The sequence below is a fragment of the Neurospora hispaniola genome (assembly GCF_033458365.1).
Source record: "Neurospora hispaniola strain FGSC 10403 chromosome Unknown B0T23scaffold_2, whole genome shotgun sequence".
NCBI classification, from domain to species: domain Eukaryota; kingdom Fungi; phylum Ascomycota; class Sordariomycetes; order Sordariales; family Sordariaceae; genus Neurospora; species Neurospora hispaniola.
This window is the reverse complement of record NW_026944407.1, coordinates 1582113-1598982: the sequence shown is the minus strand read 5'-3', so window position 1 is coordinate 1598982 and position 16870 is coordinate 1582113. Positions and strand designations below refer to the sequence as shown.

At 52.7% G+C, this 16870-nt stretch overlaps 6 protein-coding genes across 6 annotated transcripts; 2 read left to right on the top strand and 4 right to left on the bottom strand.

Annotated features, from left to right (window-relative positions):
• Positions 1 to 742: 742 nt before the first annotated feature.
• B0T23DRAFT_402236 (uncharacterized protein) lies at positions 743 to 1893 on the bottom strand (the record flags this gene model as incomplete). The annotated part of the gene is made up of 3 exons (XM_062838652.1): positions 743 to 849; positions 937 to 1058; positions 1094 to 1893. The coding sequence occupies 3 exons, from the start codon at positions 1891 to 1893 to the stop codon at positions 743 to 745; spliced, it is 1029 nt and encodes a 342-aa protein (XP_062695308.1).
• A 2549-nt stretch (positions 1894 to 4442) lies between these two features.
• Positions 4443 to 7333, top strand: B0T23DRAFT_73198 (uncharacterized protein). The gene has a single exon (XM_062841713.1). It carries the CDS (start codon positions 4522 to 4524, stop codon positions 7165 to 7167), a length of 2646 nt encoding a protein of 881 aa, XP_062695307.1. The 5' UTR covers positions 4443 to 4521; the 3' UTR covers positions 7168 to 7333.
• Position 7334: 1 nt separating this feature from the next.
• B0T23DRAFT_73213 (emp24/gp25L/p24 family/GOLD-domain-containing protein) lies at positions 7335 to 8821 on the bottom strand. The gene is made up of 3 exons (XM_062841714.1): positions 8282 to 8821; positions 7735 to 8130; positions 7335 to 7629 (listed from the first exon to the last, which is right to left on the bottom strand). The coding sequence occupies exons 1-3, from the start codon at positions 8477 to 8479 to the stop codon at positions 7612 to 7614; spliced, it is 612 nt and encodes a 203-aa protein (XP_062695306.1). The 5' UTR covers positions 8480 to 8821; the 3' UTR covers positions 7335 to 7611.
• Positions 8626 to 8901, bottom strand: B0T23DRAFT_311393 (uncharacterized protein; the record flags this gene model as incomplete). The annotated part of the gene is made up of 1 exon (XM_062834637.1): positions 8626 to 8901. A coding segment is annotated over one exon (276 nt), but the record flags the coding sequence as incomplete, so codon positions are not given.
• A 1171-nt stretch (positions 8902 to 10072) lies between these two features.
• B0T23DRAFT_311931 (ADP-ribosylation factor 1) lies at positions 10073 to 10881 on the top strand (the record flags this gene model as incomplete). Its single annotated transcript, XM_062834660.1, has 4 exons — positions 10073 to 10229; positions 10320 to 10564; positions 10653 to 10718; positions 10792 to 10881. 4 exons carry the CDS (start codon positions 10073 to 10075, stop codon positions 10879 to 10881), a joined length of 558 nt encoding a protein of 185 aa, XP_062695304.1.
• A 1136-nt stretch (positions 10882 to 12017) lies between these two features.
• B0T23DRAFT_332491 (heavy metal translocatin) lies at positions 12018 to 16117 on the bottom strand. Its single transcript, XM_062835742.1, has 2 exons — positions 15712 to 16117; positions 12018 to 15635 (listed from the first exon to the last, which is right to left on the bottom strand). Exons 1-2 carry the CDS (start codon positions 15780 to 15782, stop codon positions 12161 to 12163), a joined length of 3546 nt encoding a protein of 1181 aa, XP_062695303.1. The 5' UTR covers positions 15783 to 16117; the 3' UTR covers positions 12018 to 12160.
• Positions 16118 to 16870: the final 753 nt, after the last annotated feature.

Genomic DNA, 16870 nt, shown 5'->3' with positions numbered 1-16870 from the left:
GTTGGACGAATACCCTGAATTTTGCTCTCGACCAACTTTGGATAATGGTTATCATACCTTAGACGCAGGCGAGAGAGAAAAACAGAGAGAGGTGGAAAGATCGAAAGAAAGGAGGAAAGAAGGGTGGTCGAAAGGATTGCATGTGGATGTAAGCAAGCTTAAATACTGTAGTCTTGTTTATAACTTTAACGGGCTTTTTTTTTTTTTTCTTTTGCGACGAAGATTTGGCTCGTTACCACTGGTGTGATTGACTCTTCCGTCGACGATTGATCATGTTGATGCTCTGATTATCCCCGGCATGTACCCTTGTGGTTCGCCGAAGACAACATTCGTCGGAATGAGTTGGAATTTAACTACCCTTTTTCTTCTGGGTACAAAACTTAAGTAAGGAGCTGAGGAATGTCACTTTTACATGTTAGGCGTTTTTGAAGGGTGATGTAACAACCGTTTTGAAATATCAATCTCAAGAAGCTAACCGCTGAGAACATACAGACACCAGAATCATAATAGCTGTCTACCGACAGGCAATACCGACATGAACTCAACACCTAAACACCATGCGCTTAACCATTGTGTAACAGCTTCGTTACGAACCTCGCCCTTCGGTACAATCCAAGTATCTCGTTAACCGATTGGTCCCGTCTGTATCGCGGATACAATAATCTCGCACCCTCCCCAGTTAACATGTCTTTTCCCTTTGGTCCAACTCTCGACTTACCATCACCATCCTTAAGCTCCTCCCTCAATTTGAAGCCTTGACAGGCTCTGGCACGATCTCAACCTTCTCGCAAGCGGTATACCAAATCGCTGCCTCGATGATCTTGCAAACAATTCGTAGGTCGTTTTCATCTGTTGACGCCACACAGTCTTGTCAGCCCATCCACCTCAATCTCATCTCTGTTGGGCCACACAAACAAGATCATGGGAATTACTCACCTCTAGGTGCATAAACCATAGTAAAAGTCTCCGGCACCGGACTCCTCACCGGCCACCACCACCACCAAGATTCCCCCTTCCCTCCCCTTTTTCCACCAGAAGTACCACCACCACGACGACCCCTCGTCGACCAAGCCATAGGATGTCTTTCCCCCACCCCTTCTCCAACACCTCCTTGATATCATCCGGATGCAGATTCGTGTGCATGCTCCTGTCAGAATGCGTATGGATATGGCAGATCTCCCCGTTTCCGCAGACGTTTACGGGGTGGCGCGAGAACAAAGCGAAGCCGTGTTTTTCTAGGCAAGACGTGGCGGTGACGAATTGGTTAGGGTATCGTTGCGCAAGAGACTCGAGGGAGCTGCGCAGCGCGTTGTAGATGGGGAGGGGGCCGGCCTGGTTGAGTTGTCTTTGGGGGGCAAGGCCGGCGACGGAGGGGCGGGGGCCGGGGCGGTAGGGGAGACCACCAGAGGCTGCTGCCTTGTCGTTGTCGTTGTGCCCGGTGGGATCATTGGTATTATTATTATTGTTATTATTGATGGCCAGGATCCCCGCAGAGGGAAGCTGACTCGGATCCCTCTCCGGCGCCTGCAACGGGTCGCGGATGGTGAACAGGCGATAAAAAGTCAACCGGGCGTAGCCCGACGGCGTCGGGGGTGTCCCGCCGGGGCCGAGCTTGAGAAAGTTGAGATAGTCGTTGTGGATGAGCAGCATGATGGGCACGGAGATGATGGTGGCTTCGAGCAAAGCGCGGTGCACAAAGTGCATCCCCAGGACGGTTAGGATGGAAACGGCGAGGAGGGCGGAGGCGTCTAGGGTTATGTAGAAGGGGTCTTGCCGGATTACCATGTTAACTTGAGAGGAGGTCGCTGTCACGGGCTCGTCGGAGGATGAGGAGGTTGGTTGGGAGAAGGCAGAAGGCATCTTTGGGGTTTCGGAGGTTACTGTGAGAGACATTTTAGGAGTGGCGGTTGGCGACTGAGGTCGTCGTCGCTGTTCTTGGTGGGAGTTTAGTAAAGGTGGATGATGTGTTTGAGAGGTCCAAAGACCAAAGGGCTTTGATCGTCCTCTTGGACGTTATCGAACACAACTTGTTAGTAGTCTCAGCAACAATGGTTGAGAAATGCCGAGTTTGGCTGGGCGACAGCGGCTTTTTGTATGACGAAGGGAATGCGAGTGATCAAGCGAAAGCTGTACCTACAGGTGCACAGACGGGTGTGATGCATTTCTTCGTTACATGAAAAGACGTGCAGTCGGAATGCAAGTCCTTTGCGCAGCCTGTTATGCGGGTGGTAGTGGTGCTGCTGACGATGATGCCCAACCAAATAGAAGTCTTATATCACAGCTCCGACAGACTTGAAGTGAGACTCGATGCGATGGCTAGCAGCCGTTGTGAGATGAGATATCGTCGAGCACGTGCCGGATGCCTACTAGCAATAATAACAGACAATCGAACGTGCACAATGTTGTGTTGAACAAAGAAGAAAGACAAGACGACGAAAGATCCCACTGACAACATATCAAGGTATACCGTATCCTACTTTGGTGAAGGAAAATTTGAAGGGCGAAGTCACCATCAACCATGTAACCCCACCCGGACCAAGGATGATATAGATTGCACGACTAGTTATATCGTACCTCTGGTGTGCAATGTCCTACTAATAGGCGTAGATAACAAGCTGGCGGCATCCGCTCTTCTTCAAATCTGCTGTTGCTTGTCACATCGAAGAGAGGACCTTTCGACGTTCGGACTGACATACTAGACTGGCTGGTTCGGGTAAAGTGTCCCCACCTACATCATAACAGCGGTTTATAATGCATCTGCCCGTTTAGGGCTGGGTACGTTGTCGTTTGAACCGTGTTTAATACTTTTTATTTGTATAATCTGTTCATACTTCCGCTACCTCGTATGACAGATTTTTGGGAACATGGTATCAGACAAAAGAGACCGTCAAGCACTTTGATTGAGGATGGCAGGTCCACAACCAAATTGGTTCAGAGAGAGTACTCAAACATATCGTCGGACCGAGTGGTTCGGGTTAAAAAGAGCGGACAAGTGATGTACCTCTTAACGGCCAGCGGTATGACTGAGGAAAACCCTCGTTTGCTAGTAATCTCGATGAAATGACGTCTGCGGGGTGCCAACGGGAGGGCTGGTCGGTGTTTGGTATAGAAACCACGGCTCGCGCAATTAGTTTCAACGTTCTGGATTTGTGGATGCTCCCCTCTGGCAGACCGGACCTCAAACGGTTGCCTCAACCCAGTGGCATAGAATGTCTCATGGCCATCTTACGGTGGAACATTCCTAACCGTCTATCCCGCGTAGAGGTAGCGTGGCCGCGTTTCAGACAAAAATTCATATTGATGAACCTTCGCATTTCAGACTGAGGCCGTTCTCTCTAACCTGAAGTTGAGGTGGGAGTGGTCAGCAGGACTGTTCCTTCGTCCTTGGCTTCTCCTCAAACCTCATTTATGACTTCGCAGGAATCAAGCCGGCCTGTGCAAGCACAACATAACGAAGCAGACATCAGATTCAATATCCGAATCAGCATCCGTAGTGTGAGGAATGCGAATGTCGTCGTCGTCCGAAGGCTGAAACAAGTCGTCGTCGTTAGGTTATCATTCTCCATGAGTCGACGTCATCCGTGGACCCGGCTCGTGGACAACATGGATTCGCTACATAGGTGACTGCGATTGGCCGGCACTGCTTCTACCCCACTTCAGGTGACACCCTCACGACCCTGAAGTCGTCGAACCTTCATTCTCTCTTCACAGGTTCAGACAATGGAGTTTCACACTCACCAATAGCAGCACGAACTGCCAAATAATCGCGTACATGTCAACACCCAGTCGATATGACAAAGAACGCCTAGAAGAAACACACCCTATCAACACTGCGGGATAGGGACAACATTCTGTCATGGCCAGAGACTCCTTGTCCTCTTCCTTCTGATGGGCTGAGCCGTCGAGGTCGTGGAACTCAAGACCAACCTCTCGAGATCAGATGCTGGTGGTTAGGTGCGATTCGATTCGCGTATCATGCCTCCGTTCTAAAAACGCGTTGCTCAACGGCAACGGACGCATCGATGTCTTCGCCCGCGTCAACACACTGCAGCCTCCACAGCCAATCAATGCGGGGTCTCCGCACGAAAACGCCAAGGTTAACCGGGATGCAGGGGACCAGCCTCCTAGAACTCTCCGTCGCTGCTTGGATGCACCTTTCAGAAGAGGAATGCGATTTTTTATGATCAGTTCAACATTTTCCAGAAGAGTGTATTTACAGGCCATCTTTATTCGGGGTTGTCAGTTAGCGATAATCATAATCCAGTTCACGACCTCCAACGCGACAGGACCCGGCGTCAGCTGCTTCTACCCTAGGCGCATTCCTTAGCCGATTTGCAGAGCTTCTTTTATTTTTCAAGGTTTTGCGATCGAGCCAGGCATATGTACGCCTCTACGGTTTGCGACAGACGGTGTTAACTGTGAGGAAACATCTCATCGAGCTATGGTTTGCTTTCCGCCTCAGAAGCCCTGAGCCTGACCCTGTTATTCTATGTAGTACCCCGGGCAGTTCCCATTTCCACCATGGGGCTAAGTAACCTCAACCCGCTGCGGTCGCGCGATGCGAAACGTCCCAAGTTGCCCATGCACACGCAGCTGAACCCTACAAGCTCATCATCACCTACGAAGGAACGTTACTCCAATGTCGATAGTTCTTCGGACGATTACTCCTCCGGTGATTCCTCCGATGACTTTTCACGGTCCAGACCTGACCCACGACGGTCTCGACATGCCTCCTCCTCAGCTTCCTCGAACTCCGGGCTGATGGCGCAAAGGCTGTCGCCCACCTCCCAGCGCCGCTCCCCTCGAAGACATCTCTATAGACTACCAAACAAGGTTATACGAGTATTGTGTATCGCCTTGATCACGACCATTGTCGTCTTCATTTTCGGTCTCGTGCGAGCAAGCCAGATGGAAAACAGAAGGATAGCTGAAGGGAAGGTCGAGAAAAAGCCACCACCTCCGCCGCCGTGGGAAAACTTCAAGTTTCTTACCCGATACTATGGCGGACTCAAGACATTGGTACCTGTTGAGGAAAATGTGCCCCAATATCCCAGGTTTGAAGATGAAGCTCCCTACAATGCAAGTGCGCCCTCCGCGCAGGAGGAAGGGGACAAGTCTGGCAAGAGAGATACTGCAGAGGGCTCATCAGCGGCAACCAAGACCATACCACCAAGCAAGTCATTCATGGACCATCCGGGTTCGGTTGTTCCAAACAGCCGTCAAGGATTCCAGGAGTGTTTCCTCGACGAACAGAAATCGATACGAATTCCCCCCATCCAATACTACGATGGCCGCCCCAGTGGATTTCCGGATAATGTTGTCGGCTCCTACGAGCTTCTTTCTCTTCCCGAAGACATCTGCTTCGACCGATTCGGCAGATATGGCCCGTATGGCTATGGCTATTCGGTCAAGACAGGAGGCCTGGGTGTTGGCGAGCACGGCGACCGAGTTGGAGCTGATGAGGTCTGGAAATCGACCAAACAGGTGGATTGGAGCAGCAACATCGACTGGGCTGAAGCTCAACGGCGGTGCTTTAAAGCCAATGAAGGCCGTTACAAGCCAGTTGAAGCACATAAGAACCCTCTTCAAGGCTTCTATATCCAGGAGCAAGACGGAAAATCAAAACTGAAGACCAGAGCGGACGTCCAATCTTCCGAGATCACGGCTGGAGAGAAAGAAAACGGGTCCGCCACACCTGAAGTACCCAAACCAAAGGGCGATGTTCCCCGGTCCGCCCTTGTTATCAGAGCCTGGGACGAGATCGACTGGAACGCCGAGAAGATTCTCAATCTTCGCGCCCTTGTGGCTGAACTGTCTCTCGCCTCTGGCGGTCGCTACGATGTACATCTCTTGGTACAGGTACGCAATGACGGAAAGAATCCCGTCTGGGCCGACGACGAGGCCTACCAAAAACGTATCAATGACACCATCCCCGCAGAATTCCGTGGTATGGTAACTTTATGGTCTGAAACCCAAATGCTCGCCATCTATCAGGGTGTCCGCGACCTTTGGACCAAGGGCCCTGAACTCCCTGTCCATGGTTCCTATCGTGGCTTGCAGATGGCTATGCAGTACTTTGCCTATAAGCACCCCGAGTATGAACACTTTTGGCAATGGGAAATGGACATTCGCTACACCGGCCATTACTACGACCTGCTATCCAAGCTGGAGGCTTGGGCCAAAGAGCAGCCGCGCAAGGGCTTGTGGGAGCGTAACGCGCGGTTCTACATGCCGTACGTGCACGGCACCTGGGACGACTTCAAGCAGATGGCGCGTGTGCAAACCGAGCACGGCATCGTCGGCGCCGACAACATCTGGGACAACGCCATCAAGAAGGGCGGTAACAAGGACAAACAAGAATCGCCCAATCAAGTGAAGACTAAGGGCGAGAAAAGCGTCTGGGGTCCGGAGCGGCCTAAGGACGAGAAGGACTGGTTCGAGCATGACCGGGATCCTGTCCCGCCCACCAGCTACGAGCGCGACAAGTACGCCTGGGGCGTTGGCGAGGAAGCCGACTTGATTACGCTCAACCCCATCTTCAACCCGGAGGGCACCACCTGGGAGCTGGCCGACGACATCACGGGCTACAACGAAACAAGCAACATCGGCAAGCCGCCACGGCGCGCCCAGATCATCACTGCGAGCCGCATGTCCCGCCGCCTGCTGCTTACCATGCACCGCGAGACGGCCTTCAAGAAGCACCATGCCTTCCCGGAGATGTGGCCGGCCACGGTTGCGCTCCATCACGGCTACAAGGCTGTCTTTGCCCCTCACCCACTGTTCGTCGACCGCGAGTGGCCAACCGAGTACATGGCGCACATCCTCAACGGCGGGCGCAACGGAGCCTCGGGCGGGTCGAGGACGTCCGTGTTTGGTAACCGCGAGCATAACATGAGGGGCCTGACATGGTTTTATAATGCCGGGTTCTCAGCTAACCTGTACAAGCGGTGGTTGGGGCTCAAAATTAATAATGATGGTGGCGAGCAGTTCGAGCTGAAGCCGGATAATAGCGCGGATGACCAGACGGTGTCGACGATGCGCGGCGGCGAGGGGAGGATGTGTCTGCCGCCTATGCTGTTGCATCCGGTTAAGGACGTTGTGTTGCCGGTTGAGCAGGAGGCGGAGGAGGCCAAAATCACGATCCCAGAGTCGGATCCGTCTGCTTGAGTGTTTAGTTTGTTTATTTCGTTGAGCGGCGTTTGAGCGATATGTCTAGTGATAACTCTGCTTTGGCCTCAAGTGTCTTGAGTTTGGAGAAGCTTTGAACAGGTTGGGAGTGGCGTTGGTGAATATGACCTAGATAGCAATGCATCATGAAGTAATGTTAGACATAGAATCGACGAATGGAAGACATCTTTCATCGGGACATCTTGAATACATAGTTCACATGCGTGAGACACGCTAGATTTTCGTCGTCATGTAGTAGGCAGTTCCATTATCATATCATTTGTTTTCGTATCCCCATCCGGCTGACCCATTCCAAGCGCCCAAATATGAATGGTTCCCAAAGCAACTTGTCGAATAAAGCGGCTTAAGTATTATGAAATTGTTGTTGTTATTGATGAGGGGGGGAGTATTCCATCCGATGGGGAGGCAGTATCGGGGTCCAGTTCAGATAACCCGCTTGACCTAGATCAGGAGTTCAGGGGTTAGCTCTTCAGTCCTAGCCGTGTCTCCTAGCCTTCTTCTTCCTCTCCCTTCCTGCCAGAGTCTTTGAAGGAGTTGTAAACATACCTCAAAGAACCTCTTCAACCACCAGACTTGGAACAGGGACTCGCCCACCACGACGCCAACGATAAACAGGTTCCACCACTTGACGCGGGCGTTGGTGCTCTCGGCCGTGTTACGGTGGGTGCGCTCGCGCACGACAATGTAGCTCTGCTCGTCCTTAACCATCTCCAACATCTCCGACAGCTTGCGCACCTCAACTTCGAGTGGGTCCTGGGGCGCGTCCGCCTCGGAAATGTACACGATGCCGTGCACGTTGAACGAAACCTCCTTGGTGTTGGCGCCCCAGTGCTCGTTGCCGAAGCAATACACATACTTGCCGTCGTGCTTGGCCTCGAACGAGAAATCGCCGTTGGATATAGACTTTTCAAAGGTCTCGTATTGGTTTAGGGGGTTGGTGATCTATGCATCGGCCCTTGTTAGCTTCTCTGTTGCAGGCTTCTTCCTTGGTTCCTGTTCGGTGTCTGGTCTAAGAATCGAAGGTCGATGATGATGAACAGTAGATTGGCGGTCGGGCTACGTGGGGAAAGGTGATACGAAGGGGACGACGCACCCAGAAATCGATGTCGAGGTTACCGGCGCTGCCAAACTCGCGGTCGCCGACCTGGAAGGTCACCGTCATCTTGTCATCGCGATGGAGGTTCTCGTGGAAGCATTCGCGGCCGTGGGCGGGAAGGACGATGTTGTGAGCGGCGGCGGCGCCGAACAAACTGGCCGAGAGCAGCAGCTTGGCTGCTGTGAGGAATTGCATTGCGATCGATCTGCGGATTTCCCGGGGATGGCGATGAGCGAATGTGGAGTTTGAAGAGGATTCAAGCAAAGAAATGGAAGCTTCCGTTCTGGTTTCGCGAGACGTTTTGGGAGGACAACTTGGCGATTCACAATTACCCCTACCTCTCACAATTCTGGCAGGGCAGCAGAGTGGTACCTAGCGCGGCGCAAGGTCGGGTCCCGCCAGCAGCATGCAAAGAAGTACCTAGGTACACCCAGCCCGGGGCCCCTTTCCTTGTAGCTGCTACCGCGAGCACCCAGGTCCGGGTGTTTGGCCTTGGCGTGTCCCAGCATGAACTGAGACTCTGGCCTATCAGAGTTGCCGGGGTACCGGGGTCCAGGACTTCCCAGGGGGATGACTGGCTTGTGAAGCTCGAGGCTGTCAACAATGCCAAATGGCACCTTGGAAGCACAAAGGGACTGGGTAGGCCGAGAAGAAGGGTGCCGTGTCGAATGACGAGCGATTGTGAAAACATCAAGGGATTCGGTCCAATGTTCTTCCCTACATCTACAAGGTACCTAGGTAATCTTCCAGGAGGGATGGAGGGGTACCAGCAAGGTACCTCGTTGCTCCTGCGTGCTGCTCAGCCGAGTTGTTGTTGATGCAGCGAAAAGGGGCTGGCCAGATAAGGTAGTGTAGTGGTAGCTCTTGAGTAGAGGGCATATGGTGGACCGTGCACGCTTTGATGGCGGGGATGCAAGAGCCAAGGAGTCTGAGGAGTGGCCCCTCGAACCCACCCCAACCGAGCCAGCAGTCGTCCCCTCTGGCTGTTCTTTGGAAATCCGCCGGGGGCAACCAGGCGGCCATGCCAGGTGGGTGAGAGCGGGCGGGCAGGCTACTTGGTGTCGGAACGGTCGCCCTGCCCAAGAACAACTTTCAAAATCCGGTGGCAGAGACCTGACGGCCGGAGACACATTCTCGCCCGCTTGCCTTCCTTCCACCACACACCGCCATCAATCCTACCACCATCCACATTCAACACCATATTTCTGCTGCCACCGGTGACGCGCATCCCAAACATCGCCGTCCCCATTACTTGAGGACAAGCCTCCCATAGTAAGTACCCCATCATTGTTGTCGCATGTCACGATCCCCTTCTCTGGCCCCCCTGGCAGTCAGCGAATCAATCACGCCGTTGCAAGGCACCTCCGTGGTTCCCATCAGCGCTGCCTGCCACAGCTTTCCCATTCCGTGTCTGCCTGCCTCTACCTTCGCACTTGAACGCGTGCCTTCTGGCTGGTGAAGGACGTCGAGTGGCCAAACGACGCCAACTAGTTCGTTACCCGTCGCAGCCCTGCGGGTTTACCTTGTCCGTGGCATGCTGCTGTGTGCCTGAGGATAGCGAATGGCCGGACACCACTTATCTGTCCTCACGCGGGCCGTCGTCATTAAATGCCCACCCGCCGTCCCCATTGTCATTAATCGCACACTTCCTCTCAACACCACCATCCCGACGAGCATTCAACAGTCCATCTCGGCCACACCAGCGATCCATTTGCTTACGCTTTACCGCCGAAATAGATAATTTTCTACACTTGCAACTTTAGCGTCGCCTAATACACAACCGCCAAGATGGGCAACACGCTCTCGATATTCGGAAAGCTCTTCGATGGGCTCTTCGGCAAGAAGGAGATGAGAATTCTCATGGTCGGTCTCGACGCTGCCGGAAAGACCACTATTCTCTACAAGCTCAAGCTCGGTGAGGTCGTCACGACCATCCCGACCATCGGTACGCCACTCGCCATGCTCCCCCTTTAGTGCATATTGATGGCACAGACCCACTCCTCGCGCGAGCACGCTCACTGACCTGTTTGTCCAGGCTTCAACGTCGAAACCGTCGAGTACAAGAACATTCAGTTCACCGTCTGGGATGTCGGTGGTCAGGACAAGATCAGGCCTCTGTGGAGACATTACTTCCAGAACACCCAGGGTATTATTTTCGTAGTCGACAGCAACGATCGCGACCGTGTTGTCGAGGCCCGCGAAGAACTCCAGCGCATGCTCAACGAGGATGAGCTCCGCGACGCCCTCCTGCTCGTCTTCGCCAACAAGCAGGATCTTCCTGTAAGCGCTACCTCTATCTACCCGATACCTGCCATGTTCAGCAGCAACAGCAGCAGCAGCAACAGTCAGCTAACATTGCGTCTTTTAGAATGCCATGAACGCTGCCGAGATTACGGATAAGCTCGGCCTTTCCAGCTTGAGGCAACGCTCTTGGGTATGTTTTGAATTTCCCTTGTCTCACATGATGCATGCCTTTGTGCCCTAACACTTATTTTTCCTTCACGTAGTACATCCAAGCCACTTGCGCTACCACCGGTGATGGTCTGTTCGAAGGTCTCGACTGGCTGTCGACTGAGTTGAAGAAGAAGAGCCCTTAAAGTGCTGGCTACACTTAATGACAATGCCCTTACTCTGCCCGGGTCCAATATCCACGCTCGGTTAATTCCGCAATACACGCCCTTTAGCAACCGAACGAACTCACCAAACATGGTAACCAGTGGTTGACGACCGTCTCACAATAATCCGCGAGGCGGTTAAAAGGGGATAGCCAGCACTCGTTTTGCTCTTGTGATCACATTTTCGGAAAGTCAGGAACACGCTTGATTCGGGATCTTGTACAGTTTGATACATCGCAAGGAGACTTTGCCTGCTGCTTTCTCTATATTTGCGTACGTTTTATGCTAAGGGGGGTACGGATACGGTTGCGGAGAGGGGGGAAATACTGGCAAGATATGAGTGTGATGATGGATGGGGGAGGAGTTCTATGAATACCAAGCTGCCACTTAACTTACCTTTATTCCCTTTTTTTTCTTTTTTCTCTCTTTTTTTTCGTTAGAACCGCTCGGCGTCTATTGTTTTCTGGCCTGCTCGCTCCTCATCAACTCTTCATATGCTTCAGGTGAACCAACGTTTCGTACTCGATATGTGTGCTTTTCCAACTCTGTTATTGTACCTGCTCCATGGAAGTTTCATCCATATGTCAAAATTAGGCGAAATCAACTCATCAAGATCTCTGTACATACGAAAAGGCGTAATTCCTTCGTACTCACTTATCTCAAAGTTTTCAGACGGCAGACACCAACTGGAAATCAGTTCTGAACATCTAGAGAAAGTGGACGTCGCCAATGTAGCGATTACAGAAGCGACCAAGGAGGAACACCAAACTGGTGATCTCAACCCGTTCAACTGTTTTTACTGAAGTGCCGCAGCATACAGAGAACACATAATTACCTTTGAGCGAGATGAATCAGCACATATGAACTACTCAGTACTCACTGGATGTTCAAGACTGGATAAAAAGTGAGAATGACCCAAAACGCATTCACTGCTCTCTGTTCTCTGGTTGCCTACTAGTATAGTATACCCAAAGAGAATTCGTTCGTAAAACAAAAAAAGCTGGCAAAGCTATCCTCCATTCAAGAAAAAAAAACCAAAACAAAACAAAACAAAAAAAAAAAAAAAAAAAAAAAAAAAAAAAAACTCCGGATATCATGCTCTTACTGCTACTTGCCCCATCACTTCCCATGTTCTGTTTCGTTTCCGTATGTACGTAGGAGCCGACTGTTCCTTATTTCCATACTCTTTTCTTTGTAGGCCTTTCTTCCTCTTCTCTTTCTCCCTCCTTCTCTCTCTCAGTTATGGAAACCCCTAAACGCCCTACACAGCATGCTCAGCCGCATCAAGGTTATCAAGCGGGAGATACCCATCATCCTTATTCCTCCTCGCCGCACCGACACCCAGGAGATCTCGGACCTTGCCAACAACCCCACCAAACAATCCCCATCCGGCACCGCGCTTCTTCATGCGCCCCTTATTAGGACCACCACCAATCGTGTCCATCTCAAACTCATAAAGCGTCTTATCCATCCACTTCGGCCTAGCCCAGAACTTGAGGAACAAGCTGCTGACCACAACACTAACACTGCTAGCCGCCATAGCGGCGCCCGCACCCATGGGATGCAGGTGGTACCCAAACGGCAAAAAGATGCCCATGGCAAATGGCAGGCCAATCAGGTTATACATGCATGCCCACGCCAGGTTCATCTTGATGCGTCGGAAGATGGTGCGGGCGAGGTGCAGCGCGGCAGGAATGTCCATCAGGTCGTTGGGCCGCATGAGCACCACGTCGGCAGCCTCCATGGCTACGTCTGTCCCGGAACTCATAGCGATGCCGACGTCTGCGGTGGCGAGGGCTGGAGAGTCGTTGATGCCGTCGCCGACCATGGCGACGACGGCGCCGCGCGACTGGAGTTGTTGAATGATGGCTTGTTTCTGATCGGGCGAGGCGCTGGCGTAGACGTCTTCCGGGTCGATCCCGACGGCGGAGGCGACGGCGACAGCGGTGCTGCGTTGGTCGCCGGTGACGATGGCAGTCTTTACGCCCATGCGGTGGAGAACGGCGATGGCGGCGGCGGCACCGTCTTTGATGGTGTCAGAAAGACAGAGGTGGCCGGCGTATTTACCGTCGATACCAATGAAGATGTTGGTGGTGCCGGCTGGAGTGTTGGAGGGGGTGGACTTGTAGCGAGAGCTGGCGGCGGCTTCGTTGATTTCTTCGGCGGCGTTGATTGCGGATTCTGGGATCTCGATGTCGTTGTCCCGGAGGAAACGAATGTTGCCCACGTGTACACGGTAACGCGTCCTCTCCAGGGAAGTAGCTGGCTCAACCTCTGCGGTAATGCCCTGACCCACGGCTACAGTGAAGTTGCCAATGGTACCATCGATTGTTTCTTCCACCTCGAGACCAAGCTCTGTTTTGGCTGCGTTGAGGACCGCTTTGCCGACGGGGTGTTCACTGCCCATTTCAGCAAGGCCCACGAGAGTCCACCATAGACGACGGCGCCAGTCATTATCCAGCCATACGGAAACAATGTTGGTTTTGGCGACGCTCATCTTTCCATACGTAATGGTGCCAGTCTTGTCGAGAACCACTTGAGTGATCTTGGTAATGGTCTCGAGAGCAGCACCACCCTTGACCAGAATGCCGTTTTCCGCACCAACACCTGTGCCTACCATGACGGCAGTAGGCGTTGCGAGGCCGAGAGCACAAGGACAAGCGAATACAATGACGGAAATGCAAAGTTTGATGCACACCATGATCTTGCCACCACTTGCGTCCTCCAAGAAGATCTTCGGGGGAGTGGATAGGACATGGCTCAGGATCATCCAAGTAAAGAATGTCATCATACCAAGGAATAGAATCATTGGGACGAAGTAGCCAGCCAAAGTGTCCGCCAGGCGTTGAATGGGAGCACGAGTTGTCTGGGCGTCTTGTACCAGCTTGACAATCTGGCTGAGCTGGGTGTCCCGGCCTGCACGAGTGACACGAAAGTCAACTCGCCCCGCGCCGTTGACAGTGCCACCGATCAATAGGCTTCCCTTTTTCTTCTGGACGGGCATGGCTTCTCCAGTAACCATACTTTCGTCGACATATGTCTCACCCATAACAATAACACCATCTGCGGGAATCTTATCACCGGGACGAACGAGAACGATGTCGCCGACCTGGATAAGCTCTGTAGGAATGACCTTCTCGTCCGCTGCATTGCCTTCACGCGGCTCTTGAGAGTCGGAAGAGTCTGCGTTGCGATCCCAACCCTCGGCAGCCTTTTGCGCCGCGATGGGGTCTGCATAAATGGTAGCCATCGATGGAGCCAAGGACATGAGGCGTGAGAGTGCCTTGGATGTCTGACCCTTGGCCCGGTTCTCGAGGAAACGGCCAAAGGTGATGAAGGTGATCAGCATGGTACTTGTATCGAAGATGGTGCTCGGCCGGGTGTGCGGAGGAAATAATATCGAGACGGTCATGGCGACAATGCTGAAGAAGAAAGCACACGAGGTGCCGAGAACAACAAGGACATCCATAGTCGGCGATTTATGTTTTATTGACTTCCATGCCGAAACATAGAAGCGCTTTCCGATGCCAAACTGAACCGGTATCGTGAGAACTAAGCAGACCACATCTCCAAGGTATAGACCTGGAATTAGTCTGACCTTGCCAAAGTCAAGGAACTTCAGGAACATGGGAAAGATCATGCTGATAAAGAAGACCGGGATAGCGAAAGCAGCCGAGATTCTGAACGCCTGCTTCCATTCGTTGATTTCTCGCGTCTTGGCGAGCGACTCCAGCTGGGCATTGTTGTCATCATTGTCTGCCACAAGGGCATTGAAACCAGCGCCCTCGACGGTCTCGACAATAGCTCGAAGTCCTGTAACATTAGGTAAATGGGTGACAGTCAGCCTGGATGTCGCAATGGCTAGTTTGGCACTGGCGACTCCGGGCAGCGCAAGAACCGCATCTTCTAGCTTGTTGGCCGCGGTAGCGTCAAGATTTCCATAGATCTTGAATTGTGCTGTCGAAGTACTACCAGACTGACTGGGCTGGTCAAATGTACTGGTTAGAATCTTGGCATCAAACCCACGATCTTCGATGATCTCGACGATCTTGTCAGCCGGCAATAACGTTGGATCGTGCAAAATAACCGCTCGCTCAGCGAGAAGGCTGATGTTGAATTTCAGAACCCCGTTCACATCCTTGAATCCTTGTTCCACAGCTGAAGTGCAGGCGCCGCAAGTCATACCCTCGATAGCTACTGTCGTGGTCGCATTTGACGGTTGGGAGGATGTCGCCGCGCCGGGAACAGATTCTCTCTCGGGCTGCTTATGGACACTCTCAACAACAGTCGCCCCAAATCCGCGGTCTTCAATGGCTTCGCAGATGCCATCGGCACTCAACAGTGTCGGGTCATGCTCGATAACAGCTCTCTCGGAGAGTAGGGAAATGCTAAAATGTCGTACGCCGGATACGTCCTTGAATGCGTTTTCGACCGCTGCTGTGCACGCGCCGCATGTCATGCCCTCGATTGCGACAGTAGTGATCATTAATGGGGAGTCATCGGAAGCTTCCGGGTCTTGTTCGGGGTGCCTGGCGATCATAGGCGTCGGGAGGTCGGTGGCCAGCACCTCGGCGTCGAACCCTCGGTCTTCGATGATTTCTTTAATTTTGTCCGCGGTTATCTGGTCGGGGTCGTGCATGACCACGGCGCGTTCCATCACCAGGCTGACCGATACGCTACCAACTCCGTTGACGCCCTTGAAGCCAGCTTCCACGGCCGAAGTGCAGGCGCCGCATCTGCGCGAAGTCAGTCACCATGTCTTCTCCACACCTCCGAGGAAGCCGAGACAAAGTCAAGTATTGTGCAACTCACGTCATGCCCTCAACCTTGAGGGTTGTGGTAGCCATATGCCCAGATGGGACTTGTATATTTGCGGGTGCCATCTTGCTGGTTCCGCAAGAGCTCGTACAACGAGGCCAAATGTTTTATCAAATACGCTGCAGCGCAAATGACTTGCGGAAAGCGAGATTTCGAAGCGCAGTGATTCCGAAACAAAAGCCCCTAGGCTAAAACATAGGAGAAAAGCACGCTGTGTTCGGAGGGCGGCTCATATGGGAGACGACCCGGGACCACCGCTTTTGCGCAAAAGAGTTAAAAGGGTAAAGTAGGCGCCAGCTTCCAGCGATGGTGTTGGCGAAGTCGATCCAGTTAATATGTAGTAGAGGAATGAGTACGAATAAGGACGGGTGTTAATATCGAAGGCATAGCGGAGCTTTCGGTACCGTTACATGAGACCAAATGGCGCCAAACCTGCAGCAGGGAGCTGGCAACTTTGACGAGGAACCCGGGAGAGTGGAGGGACGCAACCGGGGAGGGGGGCACGGGGGATGGGGCTCGAGAAAGGAACTTTGGAAACATGAGCGGGAAGGGGTTGAGAAGTTTCCTCCATCGACTGAAGGTTTGTCAGCCACTCACAGCGTACTTCTACGGTACCTTGAGAATGCACACAGGGGTCTCGCACCACTGACACTTTCTCCTACCCATGGCGTGAAACGGGATCTGAGCGGGAGCCTTCAGGGCAATTCACAAAGTGGGGTGGGGCGAGATCCGAGTGACCGAGACGGGACCTACTGCCATTCAGTGCCCCTGGGACCCCGAGTCATCGTCAACAACCGGTACACAACACACACACTCTATGTGCGGTTCTTCAGGTTTCTCGCGGTATTGCGCCAGACAGGCGTCTATCATACATTGAACCAACATGGACAAACAACCCAGCAATCTCGTGTATAATCTTGTCCGAGAAGGTATCGCAAGGCATCATGTGAGAGGCTATTGCACCTACGCAGGAGCCAGGACATATGTACCCAGGGGCATGTACATAGTTAGGATAGTCTATATGTTGGATTGCCATTGAGTCTCGGCCTGCGCGTCAGCCGTTCTGTTGTCGCACATACGCTACTCGTCAAAGCTTGAATTGCATGTCTGACCTTTGCCCGAATAGTGATCATGGCTGCTTACCTTGCTGAGC